The following is a 23,569-nucleotide window of genomic DNA, read 5'->3' as shown; positions in this document are numbered from 1 at the left end:
TCCGGCCCCGGACTCGCTGGGCAAAATTACTGCCGATCGCTGGCAGGATCTACGACGACAGACGGTCGGGTTTTTTTTTTAGTGCCAGATGTAAGAGCGAGGCCCCGCATGCCAATGCTGCACTGTAGTGCTACGCCCAAAACGATATCATCACGGCCCCTTTTTTTAAAACATTTTTATGGCAACTTTGATGACAACTGCTTTATGAGGGATTTTGACGACGGCGGGAAATTATTATTGTTGTAATGATTTCTTTTTTTATTATTATTATTAAACATGAGCTGTTTTTCAGCACAGAGACAGGAGGAGGTTTTCCCTCTCCTGAGTAGTTTATTTCCTTTTCTTCCTGAAGGTTCCCCGTCGCACTTTTGACGATTACACGTCACTTATTTCACTAAATGTCCCTTTACATGAATATTATATAAAAGTTCAATAAGGAAGATGAGTGATGATCATTATATTTCATATGGTAGAGTTTCTACAAAGCGTCTCTATAGCTTGAGCGTCTGATTATTATTATTATTATTATTATTATTATTTTATCAGACAAATCCGCCTCCACCTCATGTTCAACCAACTACTTTACATCACAGTTTGAGTAGAGTTTGTGCCTGGACGACGTTTTCGTGGTCCTTGGACTGACATCATCTACGATATTTTTTAAGACGGGAAGGATAACCTTCGCTTTGAGACTACCACAGGGAATATTTTGGCAAAGATGGGAAAGATGGATGTCACACCAATGCGACCATCATTCGTCTAAAGTGGATTTCTGTGTCCTTTTTGTTTTCCTTACTTCCCCTCCATAGAGGAATTTTGTTTTATTTAATTTAATTTTGGATCTCGACCTTATTTTATTTTATTTCAAAATGCGGTTGTGTATATAATACAGTGTGTATTAATGTGCAGGGAGTCCTTGCGCGCTTCCGCACTGTTTACTGAGTCTGTGAAACGTTGTCGTGGGCTACGAATATGAATTTACAGATGGATAAATGAGAAGAATGATTTGTTTTGTAAACGACTGTGTGGACCTAGAAAAATCATATTGAAAAGAGAATAAAAAGATGTTTTCTATTTCTGACCAGCTTCAATTTCCAGGCCGGTGGTTTTTCCCACAAGAACCGGGATCACTGTCTGTTTACGTCCGGCGAACATCTCTGACTCTGACGTCTGACTCGACTCATGATTCGACGGCTCGAATGAAAGAGCAGCGGACGCCGATGTTGAGCGGAGCATCCCACCCGCCTCTTCTCTCTAAGCTCTGGTATCTTTCTCTATCTTTGCTTGTCAGGACGACGGTCGCCGCGACAACTCCCGTCTCTGAATCGAGACATTCCCTGGTGAATCCACACAAACGCCCTCATTTACTGGCGATTGACGGGAAATACATATGCATACACAAATGCTGCATTTCCTTCGTCAACTTGGTAGCAAAAAGTTTTTTTTTTCATTTTCTTGTTTGTGTCACTTCTCCGACAAAAGTCCGTGAAGCATGAGCAGGGAATGCCGCTAATGCAAAATGAGGATATTAAAAAAAATGAGTGCAGCCACAAATTATCTGTTAACGCATCGCGAAAGAGGCGCGGCCACTTATTACAATTTTATTGATTTAAATGTTTACCTATAGTCACCTCGAGTTATTGACTAACATGTTTTGAACTAGTGACCTGATTTTACTATTTGTATATTTGCTGTGCTTTTATTAATGTCTCGTTCATGTTTTGTAAGGTAATAATAATAAAATGTATTATTATTATTATTATTATTATTATTATTACTATGCTTGAAAAATGACACAAAAGGAAACAGGACGAGACTTTGCTTCTGAAAACCGCTTCCGGCGGACGTCTGAGCCGCGACGGGGCAGAGACGCAAAGAGACGTAGAAGAGTTGTTGACGTAAAATGTCATAAATCATGATACACGCGTACGGTGGAATTTTTATTTATTTACCATCGGTGTTTACTGTGGGAGTCCTCGTGAAACACTGCGGTGGTAAAAACCCACAGTCATTCTATTCCGTGTCTCTGTTTTTTTTGTCTTCGTGTTCATCTCGCTCACCTTGGCAAAGACAAATCTGATCGATATCTCACACGCGCACCACTCGTTGCCTCGAGTCCCCGGGGAAACAGGAGTGAGTCGTTAAACTGCCACGGATATTTGTCAGATTGTAATTTCAGGCTAATGACAAACAGATGGGAGCGGCTGAGGTGTTTTTCTTTTCTTTCAGTTTTTTCCTTTTCTTCTTCGCCCCGAGCCGTCGCGATGCTTATTTCGTTTTCTCTGCCGAGGATTAGAAATGCTCGGGGATGGCTGATATTTCGGTGTTTGTTCCGTAACTTTTCGTTCTGATGTCAGCCAGATCAACTGCAGACAGTCAATTACGTGTGTGTAGTGTGTGTAGTGTCATAACAGTGACTATATTAGAAGCCGTGAAGTCGGCTGGCTCCTCGCCGCTGATGGGTTTCTCGCTGGAATATGAAATGTTCAGCAGGCGAAATAATGAAAGTAGACAGAATTTCTGTGAAAATCGGAGAATGCGATGGATATTTAGCTTATTGTGTATTAGTGCTCGTCCTTGGCTTTGTCCCTCTGTCTTCTCATATTAATTATTTTACCGCCTTTGGGAATACTCCACCCAAAAGCTACTTCCCTTTGCGGAAATTCTCACATTAAAGGTAAAATATACACTGTTGAATATGTATGTATTCTTTGCATACAGATATACATTTCCTTCAAAATCTGTTTTTTTCACTATAACTATATATTAGCAGCATATTGTCCGTTCACACCAAACACGACGCAAATTTTAACATTACATACAAATAATAAAGAATAATTCACTGGTACAAAAGTGCAATAACCAACTGTGCAATATTTACATTCATTCTCCATGTGCGACTATTGCTACTGCTCTGTATATAGTATTTATATTTTTTTGTTATATTTTGTGCATACATATTGCTTTTTTAAATTTCTCAAAATTTCCTTCTATATTCTGCTATTTCTGCTATGTTCTGTCCACTGTGCTGCTGTAACGACCAAATTTCGAATCGAGGTATGTCTTATGAAATCTTAAGTCAAAGCTAAGACGTGAATTCCGCGTCGTTTGCTTCACGCGTTGTCGCGGAACGCCAGTTAGCAGCGACATCCTCCCTACGCCGCTGTCGTCCGACGTCCTGACGTCGCCTAAGAAATGGAGGACAGAGCTGTCGTCGCGTGTGTGTGGGCAGGCCCCGAGCTTTTTGACACGAGTTGCCATTCATATATCGTGTACCGGGGGCGAACGAGGAGACGAGCGAGGACAGGAAGTGAGCGAGGAAGTCCAGAGGAGTCAGAGAAAGTGGAAGAAGAGCGGTCGAATACTCGCGGGTTGTGTTTATTCGCACAAAAGATCCACACTGCATTAGTAAGGATTCAAACGCTCAGTTAAGCTCCTCCCACAGATTGTGAGCTCTGGAAGCCTACGACTGGGCGCAGTGAATTTCAAATGCGGGCGTTTCCTCTCCTCGGTACCTTGCAGGAGCATATGGCACAGCGGTCGAAGCCCGGCTTCCAGTCCTCTCCGTTGCGTCGGGCGCCTTCGTCCTGCGGACAGTCGCCGCTGCAGCCCGGGCCGGACGTGCACACGCAGTCGTAGCCTCCCGGCAGGTTGACGCACACGCTGTCGTTCCAGCAGGTGTGTGTCTGCAGACCGCACTCGTCGATGTCTGCAAGGCAAAGACAAGGAAGAGCATGACTACCAACGAGGCGCGTGTCGTGCCAAACGTGGGAATGTCATTTTGTGCACGTGAGTGTCGTTGTAATTGCAACATATTCAAGAAAAGCAGAGTCCAAAGGTTTCATTCTGGGGAAAACTGGGATCAATGAGTCAACCTGGGATCAATCAAAAGGGCCTGTTCGCCACACTCTCGCTGAAATGGAGTAATTGACGGAGTGAATGCTGATTCGGGGAGACGGAAACCGGGGATGGCTGAAGCAGGAGTATTTATCAGAAGAGCTCAATATTGAGGAGACTTCCCGTTCGCCACACGGATCAACAGGTTCACAGTGTTCAGTCTGCCCGTCCCCGGTCTCTGTAGTTGTACTTAGCTTTGAGCAATGTCGTCATCTCCCCGCGACCATGACCATGAGAGAGAGAGAGAGAGAGAGAGAGAGAGAGAGAGAGAGAGAGAGAGAGAGAGAGAGAGAGAGAGAGAGAGAGACATCGGCTGCTCAATGGTTGTTTCGGCTCGCCATACATAAGATGATCTTGCTTCGAGTCTGAGAAGACTCGTCTTAGGTCAGATAGACGAAAATTCCTCCACAATGAGAAGCGGGAGGTTCCGCATAACGTCCGGCCCCAAGTTCTCACCGTGTACAACATAGATGTGTATTTTGTCCAGCGGAGAACGACGGGCGGCCTCCGGCAGACAGAGCTCCTCTGGGTGGACGAGAGATTGAGGCTTTACCCACACGAAGAACAAAGAATAGCGCCGGACGCACACAAGCTCTAATTGGTTGCAGTATCAAGTTTGCCGGATACAGAGAGGGAGGGCAAACGGCTCATTGTGCCCGCGACAGACTATTTGCATACACTAAAAATTAAATCCCCCCCGTCCCCCCGTCCCCCCCTCCCCATCAGCCAGTCAGACACACTGCACTGTGGCTCCGCCGGCGAGGGATTAACGCTCTTCATGTTCCGGTGACTGCAGGCCACGGGCAGGGCGCTCTTTACATGTGGGGCCGCGACAGACTCGCAACCAAAACACGACAAGCCTCGGGAGAATGCGGATGTGCACAAGCGGCCGTGTGAAAAAAGGGAAACTTCACCTCGCACCCACATGCGCTGTTAAGAACGTGAGAGCGCTAATCCTGCAGCGGCGGCGACACATCGCCCGCGCGGTTCGGAACAAATAAATCCCTCTGACAGATGTTGGTAATTAGAAAGGGGAAGCTCAGTATTTGGAGTTTTTTAAATCATACTTCCTTTGTCTGTCTCCAGGCAGCCCATATGGAAAGGTCGCGTAGAGAGAGAAGATGATGCACACGCACTCGTCCTGCGGGGGACTTCATGGTGTATTTTCCTCGTCTTTATGCACAATCTGTTTATTAAAGCCACCTGTCCCCTCCTACAGCACGAGGCACAATAAACCGTGTTTTTCGGCAGCTCTTAAGTCAGAAGCAGTAAAGGGGGGGAAAAAAGGAGGAAGAAGACAGCTGTTTGCAGCTGCTCCGGTCTTCAGCACAACAATATGCAATGAAGCCCGACGCAACAATGAAATGTAGAAGAAACAACCTAAAAGACCACGTCAACATTAGGACACTTCGATCTCACTATACCAGACTGAAAGATTATGACACGAATGTCAATGTTACAGTGATCCACATCATCATTGTGACGCGGCACAATGTTTACATCGTGCCATAATGCGTAGCAACACGGAAGAAAAAGAAAGCATCAGAGTAGCGATGCAAACCCCTTCGCCTGCACTTTATTATGTCGACAATATGATCATGGATCATTTTTCTATCTATATAAGCTCTAGGTCGTGTCTATAGCATACACTTTGTATAAAAATTGACGTTGTCACCGGGTCCGTAAAGTGAAGCCAATGCGAAAGTGCCCAAAACTGTATTCTCTGGAATGACCAACAGAGGGCGACTGGTTGTAAAAAGAAGAACATTTGAAAATAACGTCAGTCAATATTTGGGGTCTATGGTTCAATCTCTCGTTTCAAGACTTCTACAATACAGCATGATGTTCATTTAGTACATTTTGGTCCATTTAGAGTCAATACATATTAAAGCACCGTATTGGGGCGCGGATACTGTGTGACGGACAGCTAGTACCGTCCAATGGGTGAAGGCTGCAGGTGTAGGTGGACAAGCTCTCAGTCAGGCCAAAAATTCAAAAACGTCAGTTCATAAACCAATGGGTGACGTCACGGTGGGTCGACACTTGGTCTGTCGATTTCTCCAAAGAAGACATTTTTTAACCGTGCATGTCGTCACTTTATGACTTTATGATATCATAAGCTGGGGAAGAATTTTCTGTTCAATATAAGCTTTAGACTTTTCTTCTCAATTACTTGTGGAGATATTATTGAAAAAACTGTTTTCGGACCATATTTTTGCTGACCTTGACCTTTGACCTACGGGCTCCAACTCTATTTTGGCGTGCGGGGTAATAAACAACAAACCAAAATCCTGTGCAACACATAAACACACCACAACAGAAAACATACAAAAATGAAGAATTTCAGAACAAAATGCACACATGCGATCATACACGCAATCGCTGGCAAACAGAACGTATATACACAGACTTTCTGCTTCTTTCAAAACGTCGTCCTCTTTCTCATCCCCCGTGCTGTCTGCCGTCTCCTTCAGGGCCAACACGCAACCCTCTGCTCGGAAGCCGCCCTTTTATTACGAAATGCTGTTTTCCATTTTAGTTCGACCCGTGAGAGATATTGCGGGGGGGGGGGGGAATAAATAAATCCTGTTAAACTGTCATTCGTACTTATTTCCCATGTTGGCTTCCAGTCTAATACTGCGTAGAGGGAGGAGAAGAGGTGGCACGTATAAACGGTCACAGCTTCATGCGTTTATCTGGTTAACACAACACACACACACACACACACACACACACACACTGTAACGTCTGGAAAATAAATGTATGGAATACATGGAATCTAATCAAACATTAATATATACTATATATTTCTCTAGTATAAATTATATTTCTAGGCAAGTTTATGTCCAATTAGACTTGACTTTTATTAGTAAGGTCTCTGCAGATGTGAGTTACATGTAGATTTTGTTTAGGTGATTATACCATCTTTTTGATTATTCTTTAGGCTTAATGTTTTAATGTCATTCTCAATTAGCGCGTGGTTATGATGGAGAAGAGACACCAAAATAGCAGAAACACCGCTGAAAAGGTTTTTACACCTGACTTGAGGTGTAGAAGCTGGTGCAGCGACAAAAGCAAAATGCGTCGAGCTGCACTCTCGAAAATCTGTGACTGAAAAGATGAATATATGGCAGCCGCGTGACCCAAAAGTAATGTATTAAAGCTGCAGTGTGTAATATTTACAAGAACTTATTCAGAGAAATTGAACATACTGTCCATAACAGTGTGTTCATATCTGTATAATCATGATGTCTTTTCGTCAACTCTGAATGAGTTAAATATAGTAACATGGGGTGAACCTCCGTATGAGTAGCCATGTTTGCTGCGTCGTGTTGAATTTGGTCCTTGCACAAAGCGGTCGTCAGCGGTGCGTGGCCATAAAGCGTCCCCTGTCGAGTACTCAGTTGGTTGCGGTTTGCAACTTTGCCACCAGGAAATTACAAAAATGAAAAACTCTGGGCTTTCACCTTTGTCGTGGAGAAACTCTGAATGTTCCAAAAGATACTGCACATGCACAGCAGACAATGCAATGTCACATAAATAAAATAGAAAACACTATGTTGCTGTTTGCCAAGTGTCCTTTTTTCAGAGCAGTTTAAATAATAAAATGAAAAGGGGAGTTCATATATAGCTGACCGCTTGGATTCATTGATACAAATGTAGCCACGATGTGCAGTAATATCCAAAATGGAGGATGCATCGCATCGTGATGCATCGTGAAATCGGATCGAATCGTTGACAGGATGATCGTGATTGAATCGAATCGTGACACCGGTGAAGATTCACACCCCTAATTGTCTAACATGCAAGAATTACAAAGGGAATAAATGAGACAGATAGCGACCATCGAGGGATCATGACGGGAAAACCAGAGATGAGACGTGAGGAGGAAGCCGGGACGTGGCAGTAGGCGGAAAAGAGTAGTGCAGTAGCCAACAAGTTGAGGAGGTGCTGCTGCTACGAGCGGGGATGAGGATGTCTTGTATGCTCACCAACGCAGGAGCTCCCGTCGAGCAGGTAGGAGCCATTGTCATGGAAACCGCTCCTGCATTCACAGTGGTACCAGCCGGGCAGGTTGACACAGCGGGAGTGGTTGTGGCACTCGATCAGGCCCTCTGCGCACTCATCGATATCTGAGGAGCGCAAACACACACACACACACACACACACACACACACACACACACACACACACACACGCACACACACACAGCAGCAGCATTAGTATCGGTCTGAATTACTTTTCCCCGCAAAACAAAAAGGAACCTGAAACTTCAACTCGTCTCGATCTGTGCTCGTTGCAGCGGCGGTGGACGTTGAACCCATCGGAGCAAGTCTTTTTTTTTTTGATGAATCTCCTTTTTCCTTTTTGTGCACGTCTCCATTTCTCATTCCTCACCCACTCGCTCGACACCGCTCTCACTGTAAGCCCGCTTTGTCTGCGGCGTTGCATACAGTACAGTGCACACGCCCCGGCCCCAGAGGTGGCGAGGTTCTTTGCTCGCTCACGTCTCGCTCATCCATTATGGATGGTGTGTGTGTGTGTGTGTGTGTGTGTGTGTGTGTGAGCCCTGGAGCTCTCTCACTTCTGGCTCACACACACACACACACACACACACACACACTCTCACACACACTAACACACACACACACACACACACACACACACACACACACACACACCCTCGATGGTAAAAGCGCGACCTTCGACCCTACCTTCGATCACCTAACCTATAAGCTAACCTTATAGGTTAGGTGAACCTATTCTATAAGCGAACGACCCACATTAAAGCCCTGAACTCACTGCAGTGTTTTTTTTGCCCCCCCCCCACCATATACTATAGTTATAATAATTCCACGTGGCACCAAGTCACATCTCTGCAAGTCTTCTGATCTTACGTGTTTTTGTGTTGCTCCAGCCCTGTTGGGAAAACCTTTGGCCTGCTCTTCAGAACACACACACACACACACACACATACACACACACACACACACACACACACACACACACACACACACACACGGAAGTACACTGTTTTTTCATCTATGTACAGATAAACGGGAGACGCGGGGTTGAGCCATTTAGCAGTGTGTGTGTGTGTGTATGTGTGTGTGTGTGTGTGTGTGTGTGTGTGTGTGCGTGTTGTGGTTGTGCCGTCGGGCTGGTGCACTGTGGGTAATAAGACGTGACAGCTGCTGGGAGGGCCGCCCTCTGTCAGTCTCGAAAGATTAAAGGTGACTGGTGAACTGTGAGCAGCCAACCCCCGTTCGACAAAAGAGCAGTGCTGTGCGTGGGGGCACCAGAGGGCACGTGGGCGCAGTTTTTAACCGTCTAAACGCATTGGTTTACGGAGCAAGTGCATTCAGGGCCAGGGAGTTTGAAATCCACCAGAGAGAGAAAAGGTCGAGGAGCCAGGTGCGTGGCTCAGATGGCTTGTACGCAAGTCTCCGAATTGACCGCGGCTGCGTTTTTGTGTGCGCGCCGTGAAATAAACCGATCGCAATGGCACCTCACGTTCCCTTTAAAAGCCAGGTGCTTCTGTACAACACTTCAACAAGAGACACGCTGGACTGTTTGACACAAAGCCCGGCACATTACCAGGTAACTGATAGCACATACTTTCACTATTTCATGCACATTCTTGTATATTAATATTCCTCATTCTTTTATAGTTTTGCAGTTTTTATATTTTTACGTCAGTGTTTCTCATATTTTGTAAGATTTTTTGCGTGACTGATTCTGTACCTGCTGTTTTAACACTGGAGTTTCCCAGTTAGCGATCAATAAAGTAAGTACATCCATCCATCCTCTCATCCACCGACCGACCGACTGACCTACCTATCTATCTGTCTATCTACGTTCCTACCTACCTATCTATCTACTTACCTACGTACCTATATATCTATCTACCTATCTATCTATCTACCTTCCTACCTATCTACCTATCTATCTATCTCTCTATCTACCTATCGATCTATCTATCTATCTATCTAGCTACCTTCCTACCTATCTATCTATCCATCTATCTATCTATCCATCCATCCATCCATCCATCTATTCATCCATCCATCTACAGTAAGAAGGGTACAACAGTGAAATACTCCAGCACTGACGTACCCGTAACCATGATCCATCAACAGGCTCTCGACCACGAACACTACCAACTTGTATTCATCACATGACAGTATCAGAGGTATGGTTGTTGTTAACTAAAACCTCCATCTTCACAGTTGTGGGAAAGACTTTTGCCACTATAAAAAAAAAATATATCTTGAAGAAAGTGCAATGAACAGAACTTAGTACAGCGGCAAATTAATTGTGTTACATTTGTCATAAAAGATTCATTTAGCACTACACGACCGCAAAGCTATTCGAGTTTGTATGCAGATAGCGAGAAGGCTCCGCGCCTTTATTAAGCCTCGCGACGGAGCGCGGCAGTCGTCAGTTACTGTCGCTGCACGGAGGAGGCTGCCGCCGGCGGCAGCTGTAATATACAACACAGGAAGAGCCACACATCACGTCACACGGCGGCATCCAGTCTGACTAATGAACCCGCCGCACATCGTACGTCTGCTGCAAATCTCACTGTCGCCGTACATTGTTTAGGGACTATTAGGATCGCGGCGCTGCGATTTGAACGGAATGATTTGTTATCCGTGCACTCATCATGTGTGATTTGTCGACCGACTACTTTTCACTTGCTGGACTGTTGTTGACGTTCATCCTAATGTCAATGGCTTGGTATTGAGGGCAATAAAAATGATTGATGTCATATTCACGTATCATGCGATAATGTAATTATCATGACAGGCCTAACCACAAGCATCTGGCGACCCCAAGATATGATCTCCTGACCCCTGTGGGGCCCGTTTGAGCATCTTTGTTCTGTTCCTTCAGTAGGCTCGAGCAAAACCCATACTAATTTTGCATAAACTTATAAAACTATTCACGCTCACTGTAGTAGCAACATTGAAATGCAGCAAGTCGTCCAACTCATACGACAAACTATGTCGTATGTGATAGAAAAACGACCATATGGACCATTTCCTTGAATAGCGCCTCTCCCGGTGAGAGACGGTACGCCACAAGTACTTTTTTTTGCCACAGAGCATCGTTGGCTTTAAACGCAATGAGCTTGTAAAGGTAAAGGCGAAGGTTAGGGTGACATGGCAGATAATCGGAACAATTTCTTTACAGAATATATGCAAATCCCTTTAAATACACAAACTTGTAGATAGAGTACCTCAAATTAGTTGGAGGAAAGTCCCGTGACATGACATGGAAGTCTCATGAGCCTTATTTGGTGAATAAGTGTAGTATTTGGCTCAATCTCATTTCACTCCTTGCCCCTACCACTTAGCCTTAGCCCTCAGTTTTGTTCGGGGTAGGGGTAGGGTTGTCTCAATTCCCTCTAAGGCGTGTGCAAGGCGAGCAAAGAAACTTGCAAATTTCGTTTGAATGTATGATGCTGCTTTTCTTCATAAAAGCCACAAAAAAAAAAATCAGCTAGTCGCAAAGCAGCATCATACCTTACATTATTACAATATATGTTACGTTATCAACTAACGTGATGTGCTGTCATGCCCAACGTACTGTAATTAGCATGTTTGTTATTTGAATATTCTGCGTGTGTCACCATGGTAACTGCAACAGTGTCTTCAGAAAGATATCGCCGTCATTCCAGGCATGTTGAATCTCCGGTTAAAAAACACGTTGCGTCTGCCTATACGTAATGACGTATCGCGTTTGAAGGGGTGCCCCATTTCGTAGGGGTACATTTCAACCCCTTCCCCTTGTAACTCCATTTCAAGGGGAAGGGGTAATAATTGGGAAATGGGATTGGGCCTTTGTATTGGTAATTTGGTAATGTTGTGAATGCTTCCAAATTCTAGCTGGAAAGCCTGCAACTGAGCAAAGTGGAAAACTTTGATTGTGCGGCACAGCTAACACGGACGCACGCCGACTTTAAAGGTTCACCGTGTTCCCTTCAACGGCACCTCTTGGTTTTGCAGGTGATAGACGGCGCGGCGTGTGCGCCGGCGCCCTAAACGTTGAACTTTACGCAAAAGCGCCGATTAAAATTTTCATTGTCCTGCTGTGAGAAAAATGTCCAGCCTCCACGGCGATTCCATTAGACGCGAGAAATCAGTTCCGTGTGAAACTCCACTCATTAATGCTGCCGTGACATTTGAAGCCAGTGTGTCCCTGGAACAAGCAGGAGGTTGAGCCGAGAGCAGCACAGGCTCCGGGGAGCGGCAGCAGGGAAAGAGAACAAACCACCTCGGATAACTGTAAGTGGCCTGCGACAAAATGTGAAATATTATATCCTATTTAACTGTTGGTCCCTCAAAAGTCGGGACAAACGTCCGCAACGCACGTTTTTTGAGTGTTATTCTTTCATTTCAATTTTAACTGTGTCGATGACCTCTGCGACATTTACATCGCTGTTCAAACTGAAACACCTTGAGTTTAAAAGCGGGAAAGCTTCTCCACCTGTATCCCACTTAGTTTTCATCATCTCTCTATCTTTCAGCTCATTAGAGCCTCACAAAGCGTGTCGGTACATGGTTCCATTTGCCGCCCACACACAAACACACGCGTGTGCGCAAACACACAACTCTATTGTGTACAGTTTACTTTTTTCCTCGGCTACCATGAACTCACCACCTTCCATATTTAGCCGCTTTACGTGGCACAGAGCCTTTATAAAACCAAAGTGTTGGAAATGAAAGAAACACCGAGGGGGGCAATAAAAGCTCACCTAAAAATTTACTTTGTTCCTGTTGACTGTGTGAAGAACGTTGAGGATTGTCAGACGGACTCTTAACGCTCGACTTTGGAAGATTTAAAAATACTGTCCGGTCAATAGAGTTTTCTATTCCAGGAAACGGGAGGAGGTAGGAAAGGTATTAGCTTTTTTCGGTCACTTCTTTTTTTTAGTCAGCTATGGTCGAGGCCTTCTTCGTGGGCCACAACCAGCTAAGACATCGCAACGCGATTGGTTGTAACACTCTTCTTCTTCTTAGCCGTTTTCAATGGCGGTGGGCCACCGGCGTAGGAGGCGCGTTAGCGGCACCTTCTGCTCCGGAGTTTTCCCTTTGTCCTCTGACAGTGGCAGATATTAAAATGAAAGAACAGCGGTGGATGTAGTGACGTTTTTAATCGTAGTGCTGTCGTTTCGATAGATTTGAAATAAGTTGTTGCTTGATGTTCGTGTACAACGACAACTAACCCTGACCGCAACCCTAACCACGACCTAACCCTAATCGAATTAATCGCTACATTTAAATGTTTCAAATCAAAGACAATATGCAAGACGTTATGCCGTTCCCCGGCATCTTTTGAATTCGGGGTGGACCGATGAATGAGCTCGTTCTAATCTGGTTGTTGGTACCGAGTTCTCGGTTGCAGACATGCCTCTCTTATTTCCCTACCTTTTGTCTTGTTTATGGCTGTAACCTATTCTAGTTGCTCTCATGGGTTCAATAAAGTTTTAACTCGTCTGGAGGAGTTTGCATCGCATTGTCCAACCTGGAAAACGGTTCACCCGCGAGAGCGGCGTTAGACTTTTCAAGGAAGCCATTACTTTGGAACATTTCCTTTGACAGAACTGAAATTACGGCCGGATGGTGGCACTTGAGGGTCACAACTGCGTCAATGAAGCGTCCCCCTCGCCTGACGAAAAAAAAGAGGTTCAGTTCAGATCTAATGGCAATTAGTCGTCGTCGTCGTCGCTGCCGCGAGCTGCGATAATTCACAGCCCCGCAACTGTGAGCGCAGAAATACCCCGACGCCACCGGGAACCCGTGAATCTCTCTTTTATTGGAGGGCACGTGCTATTTAAAATGCCATCCGTCACCCACCCAGCAAGACCTTTTTATTCAGACGCAATAAAAGCTCATTTCATTCGCACACAGTCAATAATTCCTGTTGCTCAATAGTCGTACAAAGCAATTTGTTAACTGGTGTGTGTGTGTGTGTGTGTGTGTGTGTGTGTGTGTGTGTACAAGAGTGTGTTTGTGCGTGAAAGGCCATTCATTCTCTCTGCGTGGCAGTGAAGTGGATAGGTGACCTTCCTGCGGTATGAGGTACAATATGAGGTATGTGCGCGTGCACACACACACACACACACACACACACACCATCAATCTTTGTTACAGCCACAGGAAGGAGAGCAGCCAGACAGCGTTTCACAATTCCCTCCGTCTCCCTCCATTACAATGCAAACGAGAGCACTTAGGCGTCACTCCTGTCCCCCGTCGGGCATACGTGACGACCCGGCGACGGCCCCCGGACATCGTGACAAGAGAGCGTGACTTTTGGCTCAGCGAGGGGAAATGGGAATTAACCCACGCGTATACTTAAAAATGATTCTCTAAGCCCTCCAGGGAGAAAGAGTCCTCCGGACTGACGAGCTTTACATAATCACACTTATCTCAGCCCTTACTAACCTTTGCTGGACAAAAAAACCCCAAACATGACAGAAAAGTGTCACACGGTGCAATTACTGTACAGTAACGTGTCTTTTCTTCACACAGAAACAGCAAACAAGGGTTTGTTTGTTGCCTTCCTGACAAGACTGGGAACGGTGAAAAACTAACAGCCTGCAGGTTTAAAGGAGCAGGTGCAGCGAGCGCACACATCAGCCAGACACTAATGAAGGGAAATTAGCTCTCATACTAATTTACTTCTTGTAAGTGTATGTAGGGTGTTTTTTTTTGACATTGTTTATGCAGATTTATTGTGTATTTTTAATGTGTTTAATGTGAATGTAGTTTTTAGGCAGTAGTGTTGTTTGACCACTGTTAGACCCCCCAACTAAGCCTAGCTAAAGCGAGAGCAAGAGAACGTCCTACATCCACTGGACGCGGTTGACCAATCACAACAGATTGAAGGCCAGCTGGCCAATCAGAGAAGACCGGGCTTCATCGGGAGGGGAGGGGCCTTAAAGAGACGGGAGCTGAAACCAAGTGTTTGGCAAAGGTTGGAGAGAGGAGCTGCAGGAACGTGACAGTCGGAGGAAACTGATGTGTTTACTGAGCCTTACTGCATGTAAACCTTTTTCAAATAATATCCCAAATAAAAATAAGAAACATGAATATGACCATAATGTGTCCCCTTTAACGGTGATATTTCCACTTTCCACGTCGCGGGAGCTGATCATCTTTTGTTTCTAGCTTTGGAGTAAAGGCCTTTTTTTTCTTTTTTTCTTTTGGTAAAGATCACAAGGGTCAAACAGTGGATCTGTGAACCCACCGGAGAAAGATCGCGAAGACCAGGATCGACGGCGACAAGATCAACCCTGGTTTCCTAGTGGCCCCTTTGCATTTAGACGCTCTCAGCCGCCCGCCGGGCCGCAGTGTAACACACATCACGAGGAGCGAGGGTGGAAATGGAGACGGAAGATGTGGAGACAGACAGTACGAGAGTTTGACAGATCCTCTCGGGAAGAAGGAGAGGCTGAGAGCGGCACACGGAGAACAAGTTGTGTGCGCGCGAGTCAAAACAGAGAGTCGTCCGCGCAAGTCGCCTACGGCAAGTGTTCGAGGAAAAACTCCCCCCCGTCTCGACGGCACCAGGACACGTGAAGTATTCCACTTCCATAACACTCTCCTAAAACACTGTATGGACGACAGGTTGTTTTTTTTATCATGCTGGTAAAATGTTTGCGACAGCTATAGAAGATTGGAGTGGAATAAAAGTATGGCAACTATTACTGGGGGAGAATTTAATACCTAATATGTGTTCTGTTTAGAGATGCAACAGGTAATCTGCTAATCGATTAGTAATCGATTTTTAAACTATTTTGATAACAGATTAAACGGTTCAAGTAGTTTTTATGGGGAAAAAGGGTTGAAATTCTCTGATTTCAGCTTCTTAAATATGATTTTTTTCCTGGTTTCTTTGCTCCTCTGTGACGGCAGACTGATAATCTTTGCTGTGTGGACAAAACAAAACATCGTCTCTGTTTTGTTTTTTTGGAAAGACGATCGGCATTTTTCACCATTTATGACATTCAATGGACCAAACAACTAATCGACAGATTAAGCGATTATGAAAAATGATCGTTAGTTGCGTTAATCATTTCTAGATCTTAAGAGGGTAATAGAATCATACAGTGTGCATTCATGTTATTTTTGACACGTCACACACAGACATAGACTGATAACGCCAATAAATCAACACTATTACTGTGTTTATGCCTGACAATTTACCTGATATAAAGGTAGACACTTGATTCATGTCCTCCGTCTGAACTAACTGTGACATCTGCACACTGACACTTGAAATCCTCTCAGCACTTTCACCTCATGAGTCGCTTGAGTTCAGTCAAGAGGCTTCAGCCACGGCTTCGATGTGAAACACCGCTCGCGAGCATTTCAGCTGAATCGAGCACATATACAAAACAATATAATAATTAATAAAACCTGTCCATTTTTAAACAATGTCGTTCAGTTCTTATTAGTCACACTTCTTGTCGTCAAAGGATACATTGTCATTTAGGCCTGGGGTGAGGTCGAATTGTCAAATTTGCGTAGGAAGTCTCCTAAATCTTGAAGTGACCTCTAAGTACGTCATCGGCAGCAACATGATAAGAGCTGTTCGGATTCTCATAGGAAAGGAGCTTCAATGCTTCCTTTCCTATCTCCTTTAGCGTAGGGCACACTGGAGCTCCCTATGCGAAAGGAAAGGAGATGTAGACGGCCCACAATTCATTGCGGCAGCGACATTTAACGTGACGCGTACATGCACGAATGTAAACGATTCAGTCCGAAGTAGAAGGAGAAGAAGAAAAAGTATGAATATGACCCAGAAGAGACGTCATCATGTCAGTTACTGCTACATATGATTCATAACATGTGACGTCACACGGTGGTAAAACACTGAAACATGGCTGATGGAGCCGCTGCCTTTGTTTCTAGTCCATCTTCGGGAAACGTGTAGTTTCACCGCGACGGACGCATCAACAACTTCACCTTTCCTTGACCTCGTGACGTTTTCCACTGAGGTCAAGGAAGAGTAGACAGGAAAAGACGGAAGGACGGACGATCCCAATCCATCCCTTATTCTCCTCGTAGTTTTCCTTCGGGAAAATCACAGTGAGAGGAAAATCAAAGGCCCAGTTCTTCTGTACGTTCGATGAATGAGACACGGAGTTTGAGAGACAGACGCAGAATTTGACATGTATAGATGTATATATATATAGAGAGAGAGAGAGAGGGAGCGACGCGGTGATTTGACTCTGTATCACTCGTGTAACACCCTCAGGCAGCAGCCAGAAGGCCACAGGGAGGAGCCTCATTAGTGCGATGATGTGCGGGTCCATATTTCGGTTCCTGTGCGGAGTTGAGAGATGAGATGAGAGGCTGCTGCTTTCTGCACCTCATCCTCTTCTCACTTCAACACTCCCCCCCCCCACACACACACACACACCGCCCCCCCCCTCCTCCGACGCGACTCAAAGCGTAGCAACACACTCTTTTTTCGCAAATTTAATTCATTTGTCAAACCAATCTTTGCGTGACGTCGGCCATCGAAAATTCCAAATCACGAGCGCAAATGTCAAATGGCCGCCGAGTTGCGACGGCGACAACCCCCCCCCCCCCCCGTCTGAAGACGAAGATTCACTTTGGAGGATTCCGTTCGCCGCGTTAATTAATTGATAGATATGCGACGGGAGGTTAATCATGCCTCGGTTGATTGCCAGCTTTAATAAAAAATGTGTCACAGGCTGATTGCCACGGATTACCTCTCAGAGGTTCAGATGCTCCGACCTCAGAGGGTTTTCATCATAATCATCTCCGCAACAGAGTTGAGAAAGAAAGTGCGTGATCCAACAGCAGGGGGACATTAGTGATTTTTTGTGGGATAAAAAAATATATATATATACACCCTTCACAGTAATTATTAACAACGTTCAACATATGACAAGCGACGAAATGAAAAATAACCGTGAATTTGCCCTGAATTTGAATCCTCCCTTCCACTTTATCTCAACAGCAGTATGACAACGATGAAGTAATGTCGTCATGCATTTTACACATTTTTAGAACTTTTTTTTCTCCAGATTTCTTGTTTTAACTTCTCAAGGCAACTTTTATTGTTCTTCATATGTTTGGATTTCAAGCCTCCGTTGGTCCGATTCAACTACCTTTTTTCATAAAAATCACCCCTGAGCTGCAGTCATGCTATGAAAAATACTATACAAATAAAATCTATCACTCCATTATTATAATTACTACACATGCTATATACCCAAATATATACTGTGGGTATATATATGTACATATCCCTTCCACTTGATCTTGACTGTTATAACAAACACCAACAATGTGACAATAATGAAGCAACATTGTTCATAAATTTCCCTTTTTTTTTAGATTGTATTGTTTTAACCTTTACTGTCTTAATATATTTGTATTTGTATTTTAAGCATCCGACGTTCTGTTTCAACAACCTTTTTTCATGTAAATCACCCTGAGCTGCATTTTATGCTATGAAAAATGCTTTTTTAATAAAATGTATCACTATTATTATAATTAAAAACAGAAGTAAAACTGTATAACCAGCACTGCTCTTAATGGAACACACACAGTCACACAGGACTCAACCACTTAAAAAAAAAAAGATTCACTGGTACACAATAACTAACTGTGCAATATTTATATTCATTCTCCATGTGCAACTATTTCTACTGCTCTGTATATAGTATTGATATATATCGTAATATTTTATGTGTTATTTAGTCATTTTTAAAATTTCTTTCTATATTCTTCTGTCCACTTTGCTGCTGTGATGCCCAAATTTCCCCATTTTGGGACAAATAAAGGTCTATCTTATCTTATCTTATCTTATCTTATCTTATATTCGGAGGAGCGGGGGGGGGGGGTCGTATGGCTAAGAGCTCGGCCACTGTACTCATTGGACGGTACAGGCTGTCAATTGCACGGTATCCACTCCCCAATGCATACGTTATCTGAAATAAATTATGGTCCATAAGACCATAATTTATCAAATGATCACCCTCCGGACCTCGAGTCTACATCCATTTTCATGTACAGTGTGTGTTTGGGGAATATATATATATATATATATATATATATATATATATATATTCACAAATAGAAAACCACTTTAACACTATCCACCGTTCCCTACTGACTGGAGCGTTATCCTCAGACACCACAGACATGTGATGAAGAAAGGAAAAACGTATCATGGGGGGGGGGGGGGGGGGGGGGGGGGGGGGGGGGGGGGGGGGGGACCCGCCGCGAACGGACACGTACGGTCTTGCTCTGCTTTACACGTTGACAGACTCTATCAGGGCTGACAGCAGCACCTGGCGCCTGCACGGGTCGTGGCCACACGTCGGGCGCTTGTCACCGGTAATGTGCACATGTACGTGTAATCTCGTGTCTGCAGCAGCACGTTACACAAAATATATACAATATTTACACAATAAATTTAAAATATATACGAATTGCCCAAAAAATAAATATAGAAATTAAGAATAATAAATTCACAGAATTGACATGAAGTATTGACAGTGGAACAAAGTCTATCTGTCAGCCAGAGATGAGGTGTTATAAAGTGTTACGGCTTGTGGCGGGAGAGATTTCCTGTAACGTTCTCTTAATGAGGGATGAGAAGAGATGACGAATGATGATCAGGGGGGGGGGGGGGGGGGGGAACGGGAAGCAGAGGAAGTGGTGCGAGAGAGGAGAGGAGGCGAGTGGGGAAGAGATGAATGAAGGGGGAAGAGGACGACAGGGTGAAAGGGAAAAGAGGAGGAGGAAGAAGAACGGAGTCGAGCGAAGGTGGGGAGGAAGCGGGAGAGGGAGGAACGAGACGAGGAAAGAGAGGGGACGGATGAGCGGGAAAATGGAGGCGGCGACGAGGGGAGAAGAAGAATTATCTGTCCTCTTCTACTGCTCCCCTGGGATCCTCAATTGCTGCGGTGTCCAATTTAAACACAAGGCTTTAGAGATGGAGTGTGAAAGTGTGTGTGTGTGTGTGTGTGTGCAAGAGAAAGTGTGAGCGGAGGAGAGGTGCAAAAAGAAACACGGAGAAACAAAAGGGCCGCCACCGAGCCCTCACGCCGCCGTTCGTCCGCTCTCTGAAATAATAAAAACAAGACGAAAGCTGCTGCTGCTGCTGCCGAGCTTTAATCAGGTGGGACGGCTGAACAAGCCGGACACACACACACACACACACACACACACACACGCATGCAAGAAAAGGGGTCAAGCGAGGCCCAGTCGGGTTCTTACCCGTCTCACAGCGGCGTCCCGTGAACCCCGAGGGGCAGACGCACGTGTTGGGAGACACGCAGATCCCGCCGCTCCGACATCCCTCTTCGCAGAAGGCTGTCAAGGAGAGGAAGAGGAAGAGGAAAAGAGGAATCTGTTAGTTCAGTTTGTCTGGATGAGCTCAATATCACGGCAGCAGCGGCGGCACAGATGAGTCTCCGAGTTCCTGCAGTTTAGGGGGTTTCCTGAAGGCACCGCGAGTTACAAAGCGGTGGAATAGTTCTAATACGCAATTTTGTCATTCACATAAATGCTGTTTTTCATGTTTAGAGGTGTGTGTGTGTGTGTGTGTGTGTGTGTGCGTGTGTGTGTGTGTGTGCGTGCAGGACGTGACAAACTATTATCACGACGTCTGTGAAATCTGTCTTTACAACAGCGGACGGCGGGCGGCTCCGCGGGGGCTTGTGAACGCATCATCGCGATGGGAGATTAAAATAAAAAAAAAAATCCAAAATGGCGGGACAGTGGCGACAGCGGCTGCCTTCTCTTACTAGTTGCACAAAGAAAAAATTGTTTCGAGATTAACAATGAATTAAAAAGACTGAGTGTGTAATGGGAAAGGTGCTGGGAAGACATGACGAAGTCCCCGCTCAGTAGATCAGCTGACCGATGCTCATGCAAATAGCTGGAGCACTCCGCTGAAATGTATCGATTTTGGTCAAAATCTTTGCCGTTATCAGCGCTGGAGTATGTACAGTTACTGAGCATATTATTGGGAACACCATTAGAAATACTGGGGCCTCCCTTTTCTCTCTCAAGACATCCTTCGTTCTTCGTGGCATTAATTCTGCTCCATCTGGTAATACTTGCACTTTGTATGAATGTATATACTGTGGCTTATTTTTAAAGTTTATTTTTTGTATATTTTTGCAATTTTTTGGTGATATTTTACACCTTTTTTCCAGATGCCGTGACTCTTGCTGCTGCTCTAACTAGTAAACTTCCCCCAGCGGGGCATTAACAAAGTCCTATCATATCTAGGGCTGCGACCAACGATTATTTTCACAATCGGTTCATCTGTCGATTATTTTCTCGATGAATCGATTTGTTGTTTGGTCCCAAAAAAATGGCGAAAAACCCCAATATGATGTTTTGTATAGTCCACACACCAAAGATATTCAGTTCACTGTCGCAGAGGAGCAAAGAAACCCGGATAATATTCACATTTAAGAAGCTGAAATCAGAGAATTGTGACTTTTTTTCTCTCATAAAACTACTCCAGATTAATCAATTATCAAAATAGTTGGCGATTAATTTAGTAGATGATTAAATCCCTTCGTAGATTAACTGTCGCAGCTCTAATCTCGTCGTATCTTATTTGAATCAACATAATTCCCGCAGATATCTGAGCTGCACGTTCACGCTGCAAATCTCAAGATTCGACCGAACTCATTTGAGGCGACGCTTTGCTCTGAAACACGGCGCATCATGACGCCTTCAGCAGGTCGTATAAAACTGGGGCCGCGAAGCGCTGCGCATGGTCGTCAACGACACCCGGGCGGCCGCATTCACACGAAGAGTTGTCGGCGTCGAAGGGCCCCGGAATGTGCCAGGAGAACATTCTCCGCGCCATTACACCGCCGCCGCCGCCGCCGCCCCCGCCCCGATCAATGTCACCCGCATCACACATCTTTTTTCTCCATTCCCATGTTTGACGTGAGCGTCAACTGGAGCCTCCTGACCCGCGTCTGCGTGATCTAACGCGCGGCCCCCGCAACCACCTAATTTGGCTCATTACGTAATTGCGCGAACGAGCGGGTGTCACGCGCGTGATTTTCGAAAATAACCCACTCGGTCGAGTGCACCGCGACGTGCTGATGTCATGTTGTTTCGACCTCGGCTCCTGGCGGGAAAAATACAATGGCTCTGCGCCCCGCCGCTGAAGTCCATAAATAAACCTAATGGGAATAATCATGTAATTTCATCTTTGACAGGCTGTAATGGCTCCACCAGCGGCCGGGCTTCGGATCACATTTGCTTAGAAGACGCATTTTTTTGCTAATGAGCGTTCACCGAGCGACCGATGGCGTCGTCGCGGCCCCCCCCCCCCCCCCCCCGTCTACCTCGCAGCTGTTTGACAAGTCGCATCACTGCGGGTGGGGCTGAATGACGGCAACTGTGACAGGGGGGGGGGCCTGTCAATTTTGTTCCGTGAGCGTCAACGTGGCCGAGACGAATACACAAAGGGAAACATGGGGAGGGGAAGTCGTCGGAGAGAAACGAGGAGTTACTCTGTGCTTAACGCGGGGAGGATTAAACCAAAAAGGAGGGCAGACTTAATTGAGCAAGTTCATTAAAGAGAAATTACTTTCGTATTTTCTGAGCTTAATTAATGACACCATTTGAAAGATGAGCCTTAATGGGCTGAGGGATCTATTCATAGTGCACATACATTGTGTGTGTGTGTGTGTGTGTGTGTGTGTGTGTGATATCTCCGCAGCAGCTCGTCTGCCTTTGCTTTGTGAAATCCAGACAGAAACGTAATCCATCCGAGTAAATGATCACACTGGTGTTTTGGGGAAAGCGGGAAAAAAAAGAGGAAGAAAAAGTGCTAAACATACAAACAGAAAAGCGTTTAAGCGCGATAAATAAAAAGCGCAGTCCGACGCCAGCAGCTATTAGGGGGCTCTTGATTCGACTGGTTCCGCCATTGAAGAAGTTCCCCTCGTTAGGAGCCTGATTGCCTCTGTACTAATAAACCTCGCATTTAAAAATTAATTACACTTATATTGACTCAATCCATCTCCCGCTCCAATTATCATTTCTCGCCACCATCAGCATTACGCCGCCTCGCCTGTCGAAACTAATGACTTCCAGCGATTCACGGGGAGTGGGTCGGGGGCGGGGGCGGGGGCGGCACGTTCTGTGAGACCCCCGCATTTATTTCAGTCAAAGCGGCCGGCGACCGTTTCTAAGCGCCGGCGACAACCTACAATTTCCAGTCGGGGAAGCATATATTTAGGGCGTTGGCGGGGGTTTTCCCCTTCCTCCGTAAGGCTTTGGTGCACCGCTTCAATGTTTTTGAGCTGCACCTGAACCAAATCAATAAATAAACAAAAAAGCAAAACGAATATAAGACGATATTTTTCTCTGAAACTAAAAAATAGAGACAGTACCAGTGTAATTATGGTCTTTTAGTCAGTGTTGCATTATGGGTTATTTGTAGTTGTGTTATGTTGCTAGACCAGTGAGTATTTTTTCAGTCCATCTGTCGTGAGTTTTTCCAAAGATTTTTGACGACGAACAGAGCAACACAAGAGTTTATATACCTCACCGTGAGCTCACACAAATTTAGACTTTACCATACTAGTTGAAACTAGTCTCCCCTGACATACATCCACCACCCAGCAGATATTACTTTC

At 45.2% G+C, this 23,569-nt stretch overlaps 1 protein-coding gene across 1 annotated transcript in view; it reads right to left on the bottom strand.

The window, feature by feature from the left end:
• LOC118302683 (protein kinase C-binding protein NELL1-like) overlaps positions 1-23,569 on the bottom strand; it is a 217,373-nt gene that overhangs the window by 7,569 nt on the left and 186,235 nt on the right. Inside the window, exons 15-17 of the mRNA XM_047331695.1 lie at positions 20,169-20,264; positions 7,890-8,030; positions 3,516-3,709 (exon numbers count right to left, since the gene is read on the bottom strand). Coding sequence (XP_047187651.1) covers positions 3,516-3,709; positions 7,890-8,030; positions 20,169-20,264 — 431 coding nt within the window. The remainder of the gene's footprint in view (positions 1-3,515; positions 3,710-7,889; positions 8,031-20,168; positions 20,265-23,569) is intronic.

The sequence above is a fragment of the Scophthalmus maximus genome, chromosome 4 (assembly GCF_022379125.1).
Source record: "Scophthalmus maximus strain ysfricsl-2021 chromosome 4, ASM2237912v1, whole genome shotgun sequence".
Classification (NCBI taxonomy): Eukaryota; Metazoa; Chordata; class Actinopteri; order Pleuronectiformes; family Scophthalmidae; genus Scophthalmus; species Scophthalmus maximus.
The sequence above is the reverse complement of the archived record's forward strand: the minus strand, read 5'-3'. Positions and strand labels throughout refer to the sequence as shown.